This window comes from Narcine bancroftii, chromosome 12 (assembly GCF_036971445.1).
Source record: "Narcine bancroftii isolate sNarBan1 chromosome 12, sNarBan1.hap1, whole genome shotgun sequence".
Taxonomy (NCBI): domain Eukaryota; kingdom Metazoa; phylum Chordata; class Chondrichthyes; order Torpediniformes; family Narcinidae; genus Narcine; species Narcine bancroftii.
The window spans coordinates 3,754,455-3,772,925 of record NC_091480.1 but is presented as its reverse complement, the minus strand read 5'-3'; the positions used below and the strand labels follow the sequence as shown (position 1 = coordinate 3,772,925).

The window sequence follows — 18,471 nt, the reverse complement described above, 5'->3', positions numbered from 1 at the left end:
GGAGCGGCAGGCCGGCGGGGGACGTGGGGGCGACGATCCCCGTGGCTGATCAGGGATGGGGTGGTCGGCAAGCACTGGAGCGAGGGACACCCAGGCCGAAGTAACCCATGGCAACGGGAGTCAGGGGGCAACGGGAGTGTGGTCCCCGGGGAGGCCCCACGAGCGCACACGTCAGCGGTCCGGGAGCACCCACAGCACAGCTCTCCGACCATTTCTGATCACCCATTGTTCCAGGGCAGTGACACCCATCCTGTGTTCGTCAAAGGGTGTAAAACCGGAGAAGCTCAGCAGGTCAAACAGTGTCCTTTATCTCGCAAAGGTCAGCACAACCCTTCAAGGCACCAGAATCAGAATTTATCATCAGGAACAAATCACGAAAAATTTTATGGTTTTGCGGCAACATCACTGCAAACATTCGAATAAACCACCTAAGAAAAATAGAGCTCAAAAAGTCAATGAAAGGCAGTGTCTTTGGTTCATTGATTATTCAGAAATTGAGGCAGTGGGGAAGAAGCTGTCCTTGTGCCACTGAATGCTCATCTTTAGGCTCCTGTACCCTTTTCCTGATGGTAGCGGAGTGATGAGGGCATGGCCTGGGTGGTGGGGGTTCTTGAGGAGAGAGGCTGTTTTTTTTTTAAGGATACTGCCTTATGTAGATGTCCTCGATGGTGTGAAGTCTGGTGCCTGTGGAGTTTACTCTCATCCTGTGATTTAGCACCTCCATACCAGGCAGTGATGCAACCAGCCAGAATGATCTCCATGGTCCACCTGGAGAAGTTTTCAAGAATCTCCAGTGACAGGCCAAATAAGCAAAATGTAGGAAGGCATCATAATGAAAGTTTTGGGCTCAAGTCCTTTATCAAGTCATGAGCAAAATGTGTGGGCACCTGCCTACATTTTGCTCAGACTTTGATGAAGGGCTCAAACCTGAAATATTAGTTATGCATCTTTAACTTTGTTATATAAAGTACACTGGGTAACCTGCTGTGTTTTACTTCAACAACAGTATCTGCAGACTGTCATGTTTACTTTAGTCAGAGGGAGGACAGCACTGTTGGCAGTTCTTCTCTTGCACGAGTCTGACATCACTTGCTTCTGTTTCTTGTTCTCTAGTACATACCATTTCCAAGAAGAGCCAAGGAGTTCTTTCCAGGAACCTGGCCAATATTTGTCCCTCCACTGATATCACGAAAAACAGATGGCATTGCAATGATCACATTGCTGTGCACGAGGGCTTGCTGCTGCTTTTCCAACATTTAAATGGCTGTTCATCACATAGATGGTGAATGTTGCCCAAGAAGTTCATGTTTTCCTTTCCCTGTGACATTCAAGTTCTCGTTCCTTGGCATTCTCAACCCTGTTGATGCTGTAGAACATGCAGACAAGGTTAGATAGTTCTTTACATCGTAGGGGAATTAAGGGATATGGGGAAAAAGGCAGATTGCTGGAGATGAGCCGATCATCAAATCAGCCATGATCTCATTGAATGGTGGAGCAGCGTTAATGGGCCAGATGACCGACTCCTGCTCCTACTTGTGTTGTCACTGAGGTCCAGGTCAGTAGGCCTCGCTTGCTGAGCAGGGGATGGTGTGAGAGATGCCTATGTTTGTGAGCAGTTCCATGGATGCCAATCACACTTGCCCAGTCCTGATCGGACAGATCTGGGTTGTTGATATGGGGAGAGTATTACCTGCCGAGAACTACTGATGAATTGATCTGTTTGTGCAGGAGGTGGGAGCAGCATGTCTGAGCTGAGTGATGACGCGAGTGAATCGGAGCTCCTGAATTACAGCTTGTCGATGTGGCATGACTTTGAGCAGCTGATGGGCTGCGGTGACAACATGGACGTCCCATTGGACATTCACACAGCAGCCTCGATCGGACAGTACGACGTGGTTAAAGACTGGATCTATGGGTAAGAGTGGAGGACATTGACGGCTGATATGCAGTCAAAATGCCCCAAAGTCAAGATGTTAATTTTCTCCAAATTACGTTAAATTCACATGTACGGATTTAATTTTAATTTTAAAAAAATGCAATTTAATTTAAAGCCCATGCCACACAATTACACCCAATTGACCTACAACCCCCAAATCGCTTGACGGTGGGAGGAAGACCCATGCAGACACAGGGAGAACCGTACAAACTCCTTACAGACAGCACGGGATTTCAATCCTGGTTCTGTAACAGCTTTGCGCTAACCGCTACACAACCCATGCCACCCTATTAAAAAAATCTTTTGATTCCAGATTTACCCTCTGTTCATCCTGTGGGCTTCCATCTTTCACTTTGGTCCTGAAACCATTTCCTTTTCTTCATTGAGAGGGGGCAGGAGAAGACAAAATAGATGAATTTTTAACTAAAATTGAACTACCGAAATTACAAACAGAGGAACAAAATAAATTAACGGAACCATTTGAAATAGTAGAAATACAAGAGATAATAAAAAAAACTACCGAATAATAAAACACCAGGAGAGGATGGATTCCCAATAGAATTCTATAAAACATTTAAAGATTTATTAATTCCTCCCCTCCTGGAAGTAATCAACCAGATTGATAAAACACAAAGCTTACCAGATTCATGCAAAACAGCAATAATTACAGTAATACCAAAGACAGGGAAAGATCCACTTGCACCAGCGTCATATAGACCAATATCTTTACTTAACACAGATTATAAGATAATAGCTAAACTATTAGTAAACAGATTAGCCGACTATGTACCAAAAATAGTAAATCTAGACCAAACTGGATTTATTAAAAAAAGACGAACAACAGACAATATTTGTAAATTTATTAACTTAATTCATGAAGTAGAAGGAAATAAAGCTCCAACAGTAGCGGTTGCTTTAGACACAGAGAAGGCCTTTGACAGAGTAGAATGGAATTATTTATTCAAAGTACTACAAAAATTCAGCTTACCAGAGAAATATATTAATTGGATTAAAGCATTATATAAGGGGCCACTGGCAAAAGTGACAGTAATTGGATATATATCAAAACAATTTAACTTAAGCAGATCAACACGGCAGGGATGCTCACTATCACCCTTATTGTTCGCGTTAGCCATAGAACCACTAGCAGAACTGATAAGAACAGAAAATAAAATAAAAGGGATAAAAATAAAAGACAAGGAATATAAAATCAGTTTATTTGCAGATGACGTTATAGTATACTTAACAGAACCAGAAATATCAATAAAAGAATTACATAAGAAATTGAAGGAATATGGAGAAGTGTTGGGATACAAGATTAATGCAAATAAAAGTGAAGCAATGCCAATGAATAATGCGGATTTCTCAAAATTTAAGAAAGAATCACCATTCAGATGGCAAATGCAAGCAATGCGATACCTAGGTATACAAATAAATAAAAACCTCGGCCATCTATATAAACTCAATTATTATCCACTAATGAAAAAATTACAGGACGACTTAGAGCATTGGAAAGGCTTACCACCAACACTAATAGGAAGGATAAACAGTATTAAAATGAACATTTTCCCAAGGATACAATACCTATTTCAGGCATTGCCAATACACTTGACAGAGAAATTCTTCAAGGAGTTAAAGAAAATAATAAGGAAATTTTTATGGAAAGGGGGGAAACCGAGGATAGCACTAGATAAATTAACAGAATGGTATGAACAAGGAGGCTTACAACTGCTAAACTTTAAAAATTATTTAGAGCCGCACAATTAAGATACCTATCAGATTTTTATCAAACAAGATTAGAACTAGATAAAATGGGGGAGAAGATACCCAAACATATATTATATAAATGGGATAAAAAATTGGTACAACTTAGGAATTCTCCAGTATTACATCATCTGCTCAATATTTGGAAGAAGATTCATGTAGAAAGGAATAAAACAAATTACCAATTATCAAAACTAATATTGACGCAAAATAAGTTACTCCCTTTTACAATAGATAACCTTTCCTTTAGAGAATGGGAGAAAAAAAGGGATCAAAAGAATAGAAAATTGCTTTTTGGGAAATAAATTATTATCCTTTGAACAAGTGAAGGATAAATATAATATAACTCACGATACAGTGTTGGCATACTACCAACTGAAATCCTACTTGAAGGACAAATTGGGAAGCAGTCTGAGGTTACCAGAGGGAAGTAATTTTGAATATGTGATTACAGACACAATGATAATCAAAAGATTTATAACAAATGTGTATATTAAACTACAAGAAAAGGAGAATGAGGAAACAAATGGTAAAACTAAACAAAAATGGGAACAAGATCTAAACATAAAGATAAAGAAGGAAACATGGGAGAAGTTATGCTCAGGAACTATGAGAAATACAATAAATACGAGGTTACGTATGATACAATATAACTGGATACACAGGCTATATATTACACCTCAAAAGTTAAATAAATGGGACCCAACGGTATCTGACAGATGTTTTCGCTGTAAAAAGGAAATGGGAACAACAATTCATGCAATTTGGACATGTGAGAAAGTGAAAACATTTTGGGAAGATCTAAACCAGATATTAAATAAAATCACAAAAAGCAATATACCAAAAAACCCAGAGATCTTCCTCCTAAGTAATATAAAAAACAAAGAATTTGGACTTGATTTGGATGGTGCACAAAAAAGATTTGTTAGGATAGCCCTAGCTGTAGCAAAAAAATGTATTATGTCAGCCTGGAAATTAGAAGATAACTTGAGAATACAACATGGTATATAGAAATGAATAAATGTATTCCATTAGAAAAAAATAACATATAATGTAAGAAATAATATTACAATATTTGAACAAATATGGGAGCCAAACAAGGAACATAATAGAGAAAACCTACCGGGGACATCTACCACCTAAAATGACAGAAGGAGAAGAGAATGAAAAGAATTGATTCAGTGGAATTTCTTGCTTATTTTTATTGAGTGACAACATTGTTTGATGGGTTTAATGTATCTTAGATTCTGTACTTTAAATGAATGGGAGGGGAGGTAGGGAGGGAGGAGGGGGGGAGAAAACAGCACTGTATATGTTCAAGAGGGAAAATGTATGTATCTTGATCAATGTGGTTTATAGTGTGAAAAATAAAACATTTTAAAAAAAAGGAAAGAGGCAGGAGATGCAGCCAGCTGCTATTCCTTGTGTTGCTCAACCAGGGCATTACTTTTCAACTCCCGCTTGTCCTGTTCTTGGTCTTTCAATAGATAGATCTATAAACCATCTCTTCATTAAATATATTGTAGTTATTAGTCAACATACTTCAATCAGCGTGCCCTGTCAAACGGTGGCACAGATGTCTAAGATTATTACCATTTCTGATCAAGAGCTATTACATTGAAACAGTAACAGTTTCTCTCTCCATGGATGCTGTGGAGCAGTGAATTATAGCACAGGAGCAGGCCTTCTACCCACGTGTCCGTCCAAATGAAATGAAAACTCTCCACTTTTATAATACATATCCCTACATCTCCCTCATTGAATGTTCCCCTTCATTTTGACCTTCTAAATGCGACACCCGAATTAAATTCCTTTTCCCATTTTTTTGCCCAAATCTGTAACTAAATTGTGTTGTATGCTTGGATAGTCATCTACACTGTCCATTGACTCTGCCAAACTTGCTAACCTACCTTGAGGTGAACAAGATGCTGGAGAAACTCAGCAGGTCAAGACATTTCAGGCCTAAGTCCTTCGTCACATGAGCCAAAAAAACAGGCAGATGCCCAAATATGATTGGGGAGGTGGGGGGGGGGGGAGGCGGGGAAAGGAGCACAAGCTGGCAGATTATGTGAATACAGTTGAGAGGGGAGAAAGAAGGAAACTGAGAAGTGATCCGGAGAGGGCAGCGGCTGAGAAAGGTGATCTCTGATAGGAGAATGAAGAGAAGGGCTGAGAGCTGGAAGAAGAGAGAGGGAATGAGGGAAAGAGAGAGACTGGGAAGTGGGGGTGGGGGGGGTGGTTAACTGGGAAGTTGGAGGTCAATATTGATGCCGTCTGGTTGAAGACTGTTGAAACAAGACACAAGATGTTGTTCCCCTGATTTGCGGATGCCATTGGTTTGGCAGGACATGAGGCTATGGACAGGCACATCAGTGTGGCAATGGTGTGAAGTGGTTAGCTACTTGGAGGTCCTTGATGTTGCAGAGGAAAGAGCGAAGGTACTCAACGAAGTAATCCTCCAGTCTACATTCAGTCTTCCCATTGCAGAGGAGGCCACAGTGGGAGCACTGGATGCAGTAAACGAACCCTGCAGATTCACAGATAAAGTGTTGCTTCGCATAGAAGGACCCACCCTCCAAATTTTTCATCCATCAGTTATGTACATCATCAACACAGGTCCCAGCACCAATCCCTGGGGAACACCACTGGTCACAAGCCTCCAGCCAAAACAACACCCTTCCACCACTCCCTTCTGCCTTCTATGGACTAGCCAATTCCACATCCAAACTATCATTTCACCTTGGATTCCATGCATCTGTACTTCAGCATCAGCTGACCATGAGGTACATGTCAAATGCTTTGATTTTTTTGCTCCCAATAACTTCTGTTGTTTGTAATATGAATAAATTATTTGGATAAAATTACAGGTTTCAGAGTAGTGACCTTGTAGATAACACAAAGATTGGTGGAGAGTGAGGAAGATTAGGATATGAATCAGTTGGGCAGGAAAAGTTGAATCAAGACAAGTGTGAGGTAATACATTTTACTCGGTCAAATGCAAGAGGGAAACATAAAGTGATTGGCAGGAGCTCAGGAGTATTAATAGACAGATGGGTCTTGGATGCATAGCCCCCTGAAAGTGACGACAGGAGTCCGAAGGTGAACACATACATCATCAGTCAGGACATGGAGTAGAAAAGTCATTCAGCAGTTGTAGAATACTCTCATTTGGAGGATTATATGTAGTTCTGGTGGCCACACTACAGGAAGTGGCTTTGGAGAAGGTACAAAAGAGGTTCATCAGAATGTTGGCTGGATTGGAGAAATTTGGATTACTTTCTCTGGAGCATTGGAGGTTCAGGATCCTGATACAAGTAAATACAATTATGAGAATCATAAATAAGATACATAATGAGAGTATTTGTGATGCAGTAGACAGGGTGGTGAGGAAGGCATTTGGCAGGCTTACCTTCATTAGGCAGGGTACTGAGCACAGGAGCAGAGAGGTCACATAACAACTGCATTGGTGTGTCTGCACGGAGAACATTTTGCACAGTTTCAGTCACCCAGCTTTAGGAAAGATATTAAGCTGGGATGGGTGAAGAAAAGATTCATAAGAATGTTACTGGGACTGGTAAATGCAAATTGTAAGGAGAGGAGGAATATAGGCTGGGACTTTTCTCCCTGGAGTGCAGCATGCTAACATGGTACATATTGAGGCTTACAAGGTAAAACATCCATATTTTTTCTCCAGAGGGTGTAGATTTAATGTGATAGGGGAAAGATTCAAGGGGACCCACAGATGCTTTGATCATCAAGGGATGGTGGGTTATATGAACTAAGCTGCCAGAAGAAATCTTCAAAAGATATCCAGCCAGGCTCATGGATAGCAAAGGTTTAGAGGGATACGAGTCAAGCACAGGTACGCGAGACTAACGGGCTGATAGGTTGGGCTGAGGGGCTGTTTCTGTGATTGTACACAGTTGAATTACTAGGTCTTTGACATTGGCCGTGCTTTTTTTGGAGTGTGTCTGTGAGTGGTGTGAGGCGACTCCTCTCTGTAAAAGGAGTTGCCAGTGATGTGCTGAGACCAAAGATTGACTCCCACTGATTGCTGTGTTTAGGGGAGAGGTCAATGCCAATCAGAAGAACCAGGGTGGTTGGACTCCTCTGATGTATGCATCATACATTGGCCATGACACAATCGTTCACCTGCTGCTGGAGGCAGGAGTGGATGTCAACATGACAACAGAGAGGGGTCAGAGCGCCCTGATGCTGGCGGCGAGCTGTGGCAACGAGAGCATCGCTTACTTCCTACTTCAGGTGGGTTGTTTGCAGGCTGGATGATTCTGGCCTGCTGCCATCCCTCAGGTGATGGATCAGAGCTAGCAGGGTCGTGTCTGAGATCTGGACAATGGTAAAGAACTCGTCTGCACCAATTTACTGTCACACTGATCAAAGAACTGGACTGGGATCCATGTCTGCACTTATGGACCTGAACACTTAATCCCATCACCACAGCCTGGGGCTATACATCTGAGGTTATGAGCTGGTGTTGGTAAGTGGTCACCATGAAAGCTCTCATTAGCTCATCTAGTCTACATGTGAGTGCAGACATTCTGACATGGTTAACTGCCCTTTGAAATGGGCAGCCACTCAGTGTACGATGATTACTGGGCATACCGACAACATCCTTGTCCCAAGATGTAAATATGTTGATGGGAGGAATCTTGTCACCATTAAACAACGTTTGTGAGTGTAATACAGTGTGATTTACAGCCCAAGCAGCTGACTGTGATTCTACTGCACTGTGTTAGAGCTACTTTGTTGTAAACCACAATATGCACAGGGAGTAGAGTCCATTTTTGTTTGTCATGGACTCCGTTTGCGTTACTTCATTCCATTCTGAAAATGTTTGTGATTCCAGGACAGTCCTGCCAATTCAGCAGAGATAGACCTTGGGAAAAGATCACACAGATCTCATCGTAGGAAGGAGATTTGCCAGGATGTTGCTTGGATTGGAGAACGTCTTATGAGGAAAGATTGAGCGAGTTAGGGCCTTTCTCTTTGGAACAACAGGAGGATTTGAGGTAGCTTAATAGAGGTATATAAGATTATTAAAGACGCATATAGGGTGATTGGTCAGCGCCTTTCGGCAGGGGAATCATGGCCAATAACAGAGGACATCTGTTTAAATGAAACACAAAAGTCTTCAAATGCTGGGACTAGTAAATATAAAACACAAAAATGCTGGTGGAACTCAGCAGGCCTCGCAGCGTCCACAAGTGGTAAAGATACGTGTCCATCTGTTTAAGGTGAGTGGAGAAAAGTTTAGGGGAGAAGTCAGAGTTAAGTTTCCTCCCTCGCTCCCCCCCACAGAAAGTGGTGCTCGTACTTTGCTGTAATGTTCTATGATTCATCTCGCATCCGAAGTAACATGGAGATTAACAGGACATCATTAACAATTTAAATATTAAATGAGGAAAAGTGGCTGATAGATGCAGATTGTAACTGAAAGCCAAATGGAGGGAGAATCAGAAATAGAGGTAAGGACTTTTGAGGGATTATCAGGTTACGGGGAGGTTGGACCAGTAGGGAAGACACGATTGATGGACAATAACTTTGTTTTGTGTTGCTGCAGCAAGGTGCTGAGCTGGAGATGAAGGACGACAGGGGCTGGACAGCCCTATTTCATTGCACTAGCACTGGGCACCAACAGATGGTCAAGTTCCTTTTGGACAATGGGGCGGATGCAAACCTAAAGTAAGAGTGAACATGTACATCCTTTGAACGGTTGGCTGGCCCCATGTACTCTGTGCTTACAGAATGCAAAGTAAAAATGTTGCAACTGCCAGCTCTGTTGACATTTAAAACAACATATTACACCAAAACCCCTGGGCAGCACAGCTTGCAAAACAGTGTTACAGCACCAATGACTGGGGTTCGAACCCACTGCTGACTGCAAGGACTTTTTATGTTCTCCTGTATCAGTGTGGGTTTTCCCCGGGGGCTCTAGTTTCCTCCTGTGATAGTACAGATCTATCACCAATGTACATAGTGTCTATAGTTATAGTATCTAGACTGTGCTTACAGCGATTGGCTGAGAGCTTAGCCACGCCTACTGTCTGGGCCTTAAAGGGTTGTGCCCCTAGCCAGGTCGGATCATTCTGGACTGGTCCGCCACCTGTGAAGAGTTCCTGTCTTTTGCTAATAAAAGCCTTGGTTTGGATCAACAAGTCTTTGATTCTTTCGACGAGCTCTACACCTCCTACCCTTCAAAACATTACCGGGGTGATAGATTAATTGGGCGACGTGGGCTCATGGGCTAAAAGGGGCTATTACCTTACTGCATGTCGAAATTTAAATAAAAACCCTGGCACCTGTGGGGATTGGTACATGCTGCATAAGTGAATTTTCCGATGGCTGAGATTGTGTGTTACGTGATTAGTGAACTAATGGTGAAGTGTGCCAATTTTAAATTTCTGTGTTCTTTACCTATTTATTTTCTACAATTTTTTTTTTGCCTGTTGCTTGAGGCTGCCAGTTGCTTGAATTCCAGATAACAGTGGTTTTACTCTAATGTGTTGAACCTACATGGATCCAGAAATATTTAGCATGGACTAGATGGCCCAAAGCATCTGTTTCTGGACAGTAGTAGTGTTCTATTGTTATATTAACTGGAAGGGCAAATGTTACTTTCCATCTCACTCCCTTCTGAATGCACCTTCTCTACATACCTCTTCAACATTCCTGGGACGGAAACAGTCCTTCCAAGTGCAGTAGAGATTCATGTGCACTTCTTCCAGTCTATTGGGGGTGGAGGGCAGAAGAAAGATCTGAAAAGACAATAAAAATGCAGGGTGTGAATGGAGTGGCGATGAAGCGGGGTCAAGGACAAAAAATCATGGGTAAGGGTGAATTACATAAAGAAGAGAATTTATCTTCAATGTGGAGAGAAAAAATGTTTTCATGCAACATCCAGCTGGAATGTGGCTGCTGATGTGCTTGGAGGCAGGTGGTGTGAGGAACCTTCCAGGGGAATTGGAGAAACACATGAAGGAAGATTGGGCCGAGTGTTCTCTTCCTGTGCTGTAACCATTCAAGAACTTTATGATGGGACACTGCACTTGGCCTCACAATGTGACCTCTGCATCAAAGAAGCCACGCACTGACGAGGTGACCACATTGTACAACATCTCAGATGACCCAGAGGTTCCAGCTGCCCGTCATGTCACTCCCCACCTGACCTTGCACCTTCCCCTTTCAATTCGGATGAAGAAAGGTCTCTTCTTTCTCCCCCCCATACTTGGCAACTGCTCTGCTGGGTGCATCCAGCATTTTCTGCTTTTGTTTCAGAATTCCAGCATCTGCATTTTTTTTGTTGCATAAGATGTTGTTTTTCGTTGGCCCCCAAAATCCTCAATATTTTTTCCTTGTGAACCAATCATTTTTCATTTTTCCCTGTTGGAAGCTTTCTGTTTCACTGCACCCACAGGGAGGTTTGTTGAAACTAGTCAGGCAGGAGGTTGGGAGCCAAAGTGCTTGTGTGGGAGTTGAGAAAGGTGAAGTGGATGTGGATTCTAAAGCAGGTTCAGGAGGCATTGAACTGTAACTGCCACCTCCCTGCCATGACTGGCTGACAGTGATGTCTTGTGTTTCAGAGAGCCTGCATGTGGATTTACACCCCTGATGGAAGCTGCAGCCTCAGGCCATGAGATCATCGTCCAGTACCTCCTGAACCACGTACGTGTGGCTCATTTCCCCCCACCCTTTCTCTCATTGTGCCAATGGCTCTGGCTCCTGTGGATAGCTGGAGGTGGATCACCAGCTACCAGGACAATGGATCTTCCCAGGTGTTTCCTGTGAAACCTCTGCAGGCCAACATCTGCCTGGTAGGGACAAGCATCACCCCAGAGGTCCTAGTCTGTGCTGCTACCTGGCCAATGGGGTCTGCAGTTGTGGAGGTGGGGCAGTAGGAGCAATAACATCTTCAGTGGAAAAAATCCAGTCCAATTAACCAATGCCCACCGTGCTCCAGATATACTGCACAAGTGTGTCAGACTGCACCCACACCATCTGGGTTTACTGGTTCAGTGTTGAGCACAGCAAGTGCCTTTGTGCTCCCAGAGGTTGTATACATGCACCGGTGGTTGTATACGGTCATTCAGAGTTTGGGTACGTGTTGTGGGCATGTGTGTGCGCGTGCATGTATCCTGGACCTAATATTACATTATTCTAAACACAGGGTGTCCAAGTGGATGTGAAAGATGACAATGGGGAAATGGCTCGGTCCTTGGCGCTGATGTACGGATACATGAAGATAGTGAATCTCATTGACCTGCACACTGCCCCAGTATCCAAATCAGTCCACAGGGATACAGGTAGGTTATTCTGCAGCTGGGGAAGCTCCTTCCTTTTCACCAAGGCCAAGTGTATAACATGATGGCTCTGGGTTTGGGATATCTTTCGTTGGCTTACGCCTCATATGACCCTGGTGAGGGACTGGGAGTTGGGTTACTCTAAGGAGGCAGTCAGGATTAGCTAGATTAGAGGGTAGGAGCTGAGAATGAGGAACCCTGAGGCATCATCAGGGTGGAGAAGGGGAGGGGGTGTGGGGATGTCCTGCCACTGCAAGGTGGGTGATGGAGTGGGGGGGGGGGGGTGGGGAGTCAGGTGGGATGTGGGGACCAACCAGGCAGTCTGAGGCAGGGTTTCTCCGCAGCATGCTGTATGTCAAGGAGCTGTCTGAAGCCCTCATTCTCTTTTCAGAAATTGATGAAGATTTCAGTTCCTCCGATGAATTCTGCCCATTCCAACCGCATCAGCCACCAGCTCGGCACCCACAGTCTCGGAGGACCAAAGGTCCCAGTATCCATGATGGGCCACAGGCATTAGCCCATATCACCCGCCTGGAAGCTGGGCGCTGGTCACGGCAGTACGGTAAGATGTTTGTGTAGACAGGGAAAGTGAAGGGGAGGCCATTTTCCAATAGCAGTCACCCTGGGTGGGTTCACCTCTGGTGGTGCAGCATTCCCTCAGGTCTACAGTGAGAATATCATCTGGGATTGTGAGAGCAAATCTCTGGAGTGGGCACCGACCTGCCTGTGGTGGGTCTAACAGAGTTGGGTTCAGAGTGCGGCTGTGCAGGATCATGGAGACCATGTGGGTCCCTTAGCAATAGGATTCCTGCTGGTTCGAATCCACATTTTCATGTTCACCCTCTTTTCAGAGTCTCTCCCACCTCAAGGGTACGTCACATTCAGAAATAACCGGGATGAAGATGGAGGGGGCATCCGGAACCGCGACGTCACCTCCCCCATTAATGAGCACGACGTTGAGAGCAACAGCAGCAAAGGTAAGAAGTGGCCGTCTCACCATTCGCACAATTACTGCTGGTCTTGAGGGTCTGTGCGTGCAAGTGTACAAATCAATGGTTAATAGTGAGACAGCACGGGAAAAGGCCCTTCGGCCCAACTCTATGCCAGGCAAGGTGTCGACCTGAGCTACTCCCATTTACCTTAATTCAGCTCAGTCCTCTAAACCTTCCCTAAAGAGCCCCTTCAGCCTTTCTAGTCTGTAACCAAAGCATTTTATTATGCATAGTCCCAACGACGCACCCTGTCCATACCCCTCCTACCCATGGACCTGTCTAAATTTTTCCTAAATGTTAAAACTGAGCCCACTTCACCTGGCAGCTCGTTCCACACTCCCACCACTCTGAATGAAGAAGTTCCCCTAAACCTTTTTCCTTTCATTCTTAACCCATGTCCTCTGGTTTGTATCTCACCTCCCCTCAGTGAAAAAAGTCTAACTACATTTACTCTGTCTCTCCCCCTCATAATTTTAAATACCTTTATCAAATCTCCCCTAATTCTTATATGCTTCAGGGAATAAAGTCCTAACCTGTTTATCCTTTCCCTGTAACTCAGTTCCTGAAGTCCAGGCAATATCCTAGTAAACCTAGAATGTTGTTCAGAGTGAGGCTCCGATAGCTCAGTGATAAACCAAGGGTCGTGAGTTCATTCCTCGCTGGGGCCTATTTCTGTGAGGGGCACTGGACAAAATGGTGACTGTCTTCCTTATGGAAGAGGAAGTTAAAGAATTTCACATATGTTGCATTCTAAATGTAGTATTACTTGTCAATAATGGAATCTTTACCTTTAAATCTTCTGTGCACTCTTTCTATCTTATTGATATCTTTCCTATAGTTCGGTGACCATAACTCTATACAATGCTCCAAGTTTGGCCTCACCAATTTCTTGTACAACTTTACCATAACATCCCATCTCCTGTTCTCAATACTCTGATTTATGAAGGCTAATAGGCCAAAAACTCTCTTCGCAACCCTGTTCACCTGTGACGCCACTTTTCCAGATCCCTCGGTTCTACCTCACTCCTCAGTGCCCAACCATTTACCATGCACGTCCTTTTTGGGTTTGTCCTTCCAAAATGCATTAAATTCCATCTGCAATTTTTCAGCTGTCACTTGTCTTGCCTCATTTCCTAATAGAAGATCCAGAATTGCACCCTCTCTAGCTGGTACCTCAATACATTAATTTAGAAAACTGTTGAACACATTTGACGAACTCCAAGCCATTCAGCCCTTTTTAGTCCCAGTCAAAAGGTGAAAAATGAAAATCCTTAACATCACAACTTTAAATTTCAGAATCAGGTTTATGGTCTTGAACGTGTGTCATGAAATTTGGTGTTTTACGACAATTTTGTGCATTACAGGTGCAAAATTACTATTAATTACAAAGGGTAAAGAAAAGATTTGCAAAAAAAAAGAAAAAAATTAGCTTTTGTCCATAGGATATTTGTCCATCCAGAAATCTGATGGGGGGTGGTGGGGGGGGGGGGGGGGGGAGATGAAAGAAGCAGTTTTTAATCACTTTTACTGTGTGTCTTCAGGCTCCTGTCTCTCCTTCCTGATGGGAGCAGTGAGGAAAGGGCATGGCCTGGGTGGGGAGCCCTGTGCACACAGGTTTTGGAACAAGCACATGAAGTAGTTCAAAGGATAGAATAAAATCTTAACTAAATATGTTATTTTGTAGAATGCAATCATATGTACTATACTAAAACATAGCAATACAATTTTATTAGCCATGAGAGATAGGTTGGGCCAAAATGATCTTGAAACCAGTTTACATTTACACAAGCATTCAGTGCACACATATTTTTGTCACAGGAAAATTGCACAGACTGACTTCTAAAAATTAAAAGGATCATTGGTGGTAAGGGTCCTTGAGTATAGAGACTGCTTTTTTTTTTTTTTTTTTTTTTTTTTTTTAATTTTTTATTTTTCACACCATAAATCACAATAGCCATGATATACACTTTTTCTTTTCCACACATTTACAGTGACTTTTTCTCCCTCCCCCCTCCCTCCTCCCAAGCCACCCCCCCATCCCTCCCCCCTCTCATCCATTTTAGTTATACAATCTAGGTTGCATTAATTCAGTTAGACAATGTTGTCATTCAACAAAAATACACCAGAAATTCTACTGAGTCCATTTTTTTCTTCTCTTCTCCTTCCATCAACTTAGGTAATGTTTGTTCCCGGTAGGTTTTCGCTATTGTATTTAATGTAAGGCTCCCATACTTGTTCGAATATTTCAATATTATTTCTTAAACTATATGTTATTTTTTCTAATGGAATACATTTATTCATTTCTATATACCATTGTTGTATTTTCAAATTATCTTCCAATTTCCAGGTTGACATAATACATTTTTTTGCTACAGCTAGGGCTATCTTAACAAATCTTTTTTGTGCATCCTCCAAGTCAATTCCAAATTCTTTATTTTTTATGTTACTTAGGAGAAAGATCTCTGGATTCTTTGGTATATTGTTTTCTGTTATTTTATTTAATATCTGATTGAGATCATCCCAAAATTTTTCTACTCTCTCACATGTCCAGATTGCATGAATTGTTGTTCCCCTTTCTTTTTTACATCGAAAACATCTATCAGATACTGTTGGGTCCCATTTATTTAACTTTTGCGGTGTAATGTATAGTCTGTGTAACCAATTATATTGTATCATACGCAGCCTCGTATTTATTGTATTTCTCATCGTTCCAGAGCATAACTTCTCCCATGTTTCCTTTTTTATCTTTATATTTAAATCTTGTTCCCATTTTTGTTTAGTTTTACCATTTGTTTCCTCATTTTCCTTTTCTTGCAGTTTAATATACATATTTTTTATAAATCTTTTGATTAACATTGTATCTGTAATCACATATTCAAGGTTACTTCCCTCTGGTAAACTCAAGTTGCTTCCTAATTTATCTTTCAAGTAGGATCTCAGTTGGTAATATGCCAGCGCTGTATCTCCCGTTATATTGTACTTATCTCTCATTTGTTCAAAGGATAAGAATCTACTTCCTGAAAAACAATTTTCTATTCTTTTAATCCCTTTTTTTTCCCATTTTCTAAAGGCAAGGTTGTCTATTGTAAAAGGGAGTAGCTTATTTTGCGTCAATATTAGTTTTGGTATTTGGTAATTTATTTTATTTCTTTCTACATGTATCTTCTTCCATATATTGAGGAGATGGTGTAATACTGGAGAAGTTCTATGTTGTACCAATTTTTCGTCCCATTTATATAATATGTGTTCAGGTATCTTTTCCCCTATTTTATCTAATTCTAGTCTCGTCCAGTCTGGTTTTTCCCTTGTTTGATAAAAATCTGATAGGTACCTTAATTGTGCGGCTCTATAATAATTTTTGAAGTTTGGCAATTGTAAGCCTCCTTGTTTATACCATTCTGTTAATTTGTCTAGTGCTATCCTCGGTTTCCCCCCTCTCCATAAAAATCTCCTTATTATTTTCTTTAACTCTTTGAAGAATTTTTCTGTCAGTTGTATTGGCAATGCCTGAAATAAGTATAGTATCCTTGGAAAAATGTTCATTTTAATACAGTTTATCCTTCCTATCAGTGTTAGTGGTAGCTCTTTCCAATGCTCTAAATCGTCCTGTAGTTTTTTCATTAGTGGATTGTAATTGAGTTTATATAATTGGCCTAGATTTTTGTTTATTTGCACACCTAGGTATCTTATTGCCTGCGTTTGCCATCTGAATGGGGATTCCTCCTTAAATTTTGAGAAATCCGCGTTATTCATAGGCATTGCTTCACTTTTATTTACGTTTATCTTGTATCCCGACACTTCTCCATATTCCTTCAATTTCTTATATAGTTCTTTTATTGATAGTTCTGGTTCTGTTAAGTACACTATCACATCATCCGCAAACAGACTGATTTTATATTCCCTGTCTTTTATTTTTATTCCTTTTATATTATTATCTCTTCTTATCGATTCTGCTAGTGGTTCTATAGCTAGCGCAAACAATAATGGTGATAGTGGGCATCCCTGCCGCGTTGACCTGCTTAAGTTAAATTGCTTTGATACATGTCCATTTACTGTCACTTTCGCTAACGGTCCCTTATATAATGCTTTAATCCAATTAATATACTTCTCCGGTAAACTGAATTTTTGCAATACTTTGAACAAGTAATTCCATTCTACTCTGTCGAAGGCCTTCTCTGCGTCTAAAGCAACTGCTACTGCCGGTGCTTTATTTCCTTCTACTGCATGAATTAAGTTAATAAATTTACAAATATTGTCTGTTGTGCGTCTTTTTTTGATAAATCCAGTTTGGTCTAAATTTACCATTTTCGGTACCTGTTCTGCTAATCTGTTCGCTAATAGTTTAGCTATTATCTTATAATCTGTGTTTAGCAAAGATATTGGTCTATATGACGCTGGTGAGAGTGGATCTTTCCCTTGTTTTAGTATCACTGTAATTATTGCTGTTTTACATGAATCTGGTAAGTTTTGTGTCTCATCAATCTGGTTGATTACATCCAGGAGGGGCGGTATTATTAGGTCTTTAAATGTTTTGTAGAATTCTATTGGGAGTCCATCCTCTCCTGGTGTCTTATTATTTGGTAAATTTTTTATTATCTCTTGTATTTCTACTGTTCCAAATGGTTCTGTTAATTTATTTTGTTCCTCTATTTGTAGTTTTGGTAGTTCAATTTTAGTCAAAAATTCATCTATTTTCCCTTCTTTCCCTTCGTTTTCGGTTCGGTATAATTGTTCATAGAATTCTCTGAAGTTTTCCTTAATTTCTTTTGGATTATATGTAATTTGTTTGTCTTTTTTCCTTGTTGCCAATACCGTTTTCTTAGTTTGCTCTGTCTTAAGCTGCCATGCTAGGATTTTGTGTGTTTTTTCCCCTAGTTCATAATATTTCTGTTTTGTCTTCATTATATTCTTCTCCACCTTATATGTTTGTAATGTTTCATATTTTATTTTTTTATCCGCCAATTCTCTTCTTTTGGTTGTATCTTCCTTTATTGCTAATTTTTTTTCTATGTTTATTATTTCCCTTTCCAACTGCTCTGTTTCCTGATTATAGTCCTTCTTCATCTTGGTTGCATAACTTATTATTTGCCCTCTAATGAATGCTTTCATTGCGTCCCATAGTATAAACTTATCTTCCACTGATTCCGTATTTACTTCAAAGTACATTTTTAATTGTTTTTCAATAAATTCTCTAAAATCCTGTCTTTTAAGTAGCATGGGGTTTAATCTCCATCTATACATTCTTGGAGGGATGTCTTCTAGCTCTATTGCCAATAACAGGGGTGAGTGGTCCGATAATAGTCTAGCTTTATATTCCGTTTTCCTAACTCTCCCTTGTATGTGGGCTGATAACAGGAATAGGTCTATCCTTGAGTATGTTTTATGTCTAGTCGAGTAGTATGAGTATTCCTTTTCTTTTGGGTTTTGTTTCCTCCATATGTCCACAAGTTTCATTTCTTGC

At 41.3% G+C, this 18,471-nt stretch overlaps 1 protein-coding gene and 1 long non-coding RNA gene across 12 annotated transcripts in view; one reads left to right on the top strand and one right to left on the bottom strand.

Moving 5' to 3' along the window:
- The window catches only part of anks3 (ankyrin repeat and sterile alpha motif domain containing 3), a 35,838-nt gene that overhangs the window by 98 nt on the left and 17,269 nt on the right, over positions 1–18,471 (top strand). For 5 of the 11 annotated variants that reach the window (XM_069905325.1, XM_069905328.1, XM_069905322.1 and 2 more), the window contains exons 2-8: positions 1,729–1,915; positions 7,765–7,963; positions 9,282–9,403; positions 11,302–11,383; positions 11,886–12,021; positions 12,410–12,580; positions 12,870–12,995. In XM_069905325.1, coding sequence (XP_069761426.1) covers positions 1,743–1,915; positions 7,765–7,963; positions 9,282–9,403; positions 11,302–11,383; positions 11,886–12,021; positions 12,410–12,580; positions 12,870–12,995 — 1,009 coding nt within the window. In that variant the 5' untranslated portion in view covers positions 1,729–1,742. The other 6 variants (XM_069905324.1, XM_069905323.1, XM_069905331.1 and 3 more) reach the window with 6 other exon arrangements.
- Positions 114–10,471, bottom strand: LOC138746830 (uncharacterized). The gene is made up of 3 exons (XR_011347138.1): positions 10,378–10,471; positions 2,256–2,313; positions 114–1,366 (listed from the first exon to the last, which is right to left on the bottom strand). It is a non-coding gene; the product is annotated as an uncharacterized lncRNA (long non-coding RNA).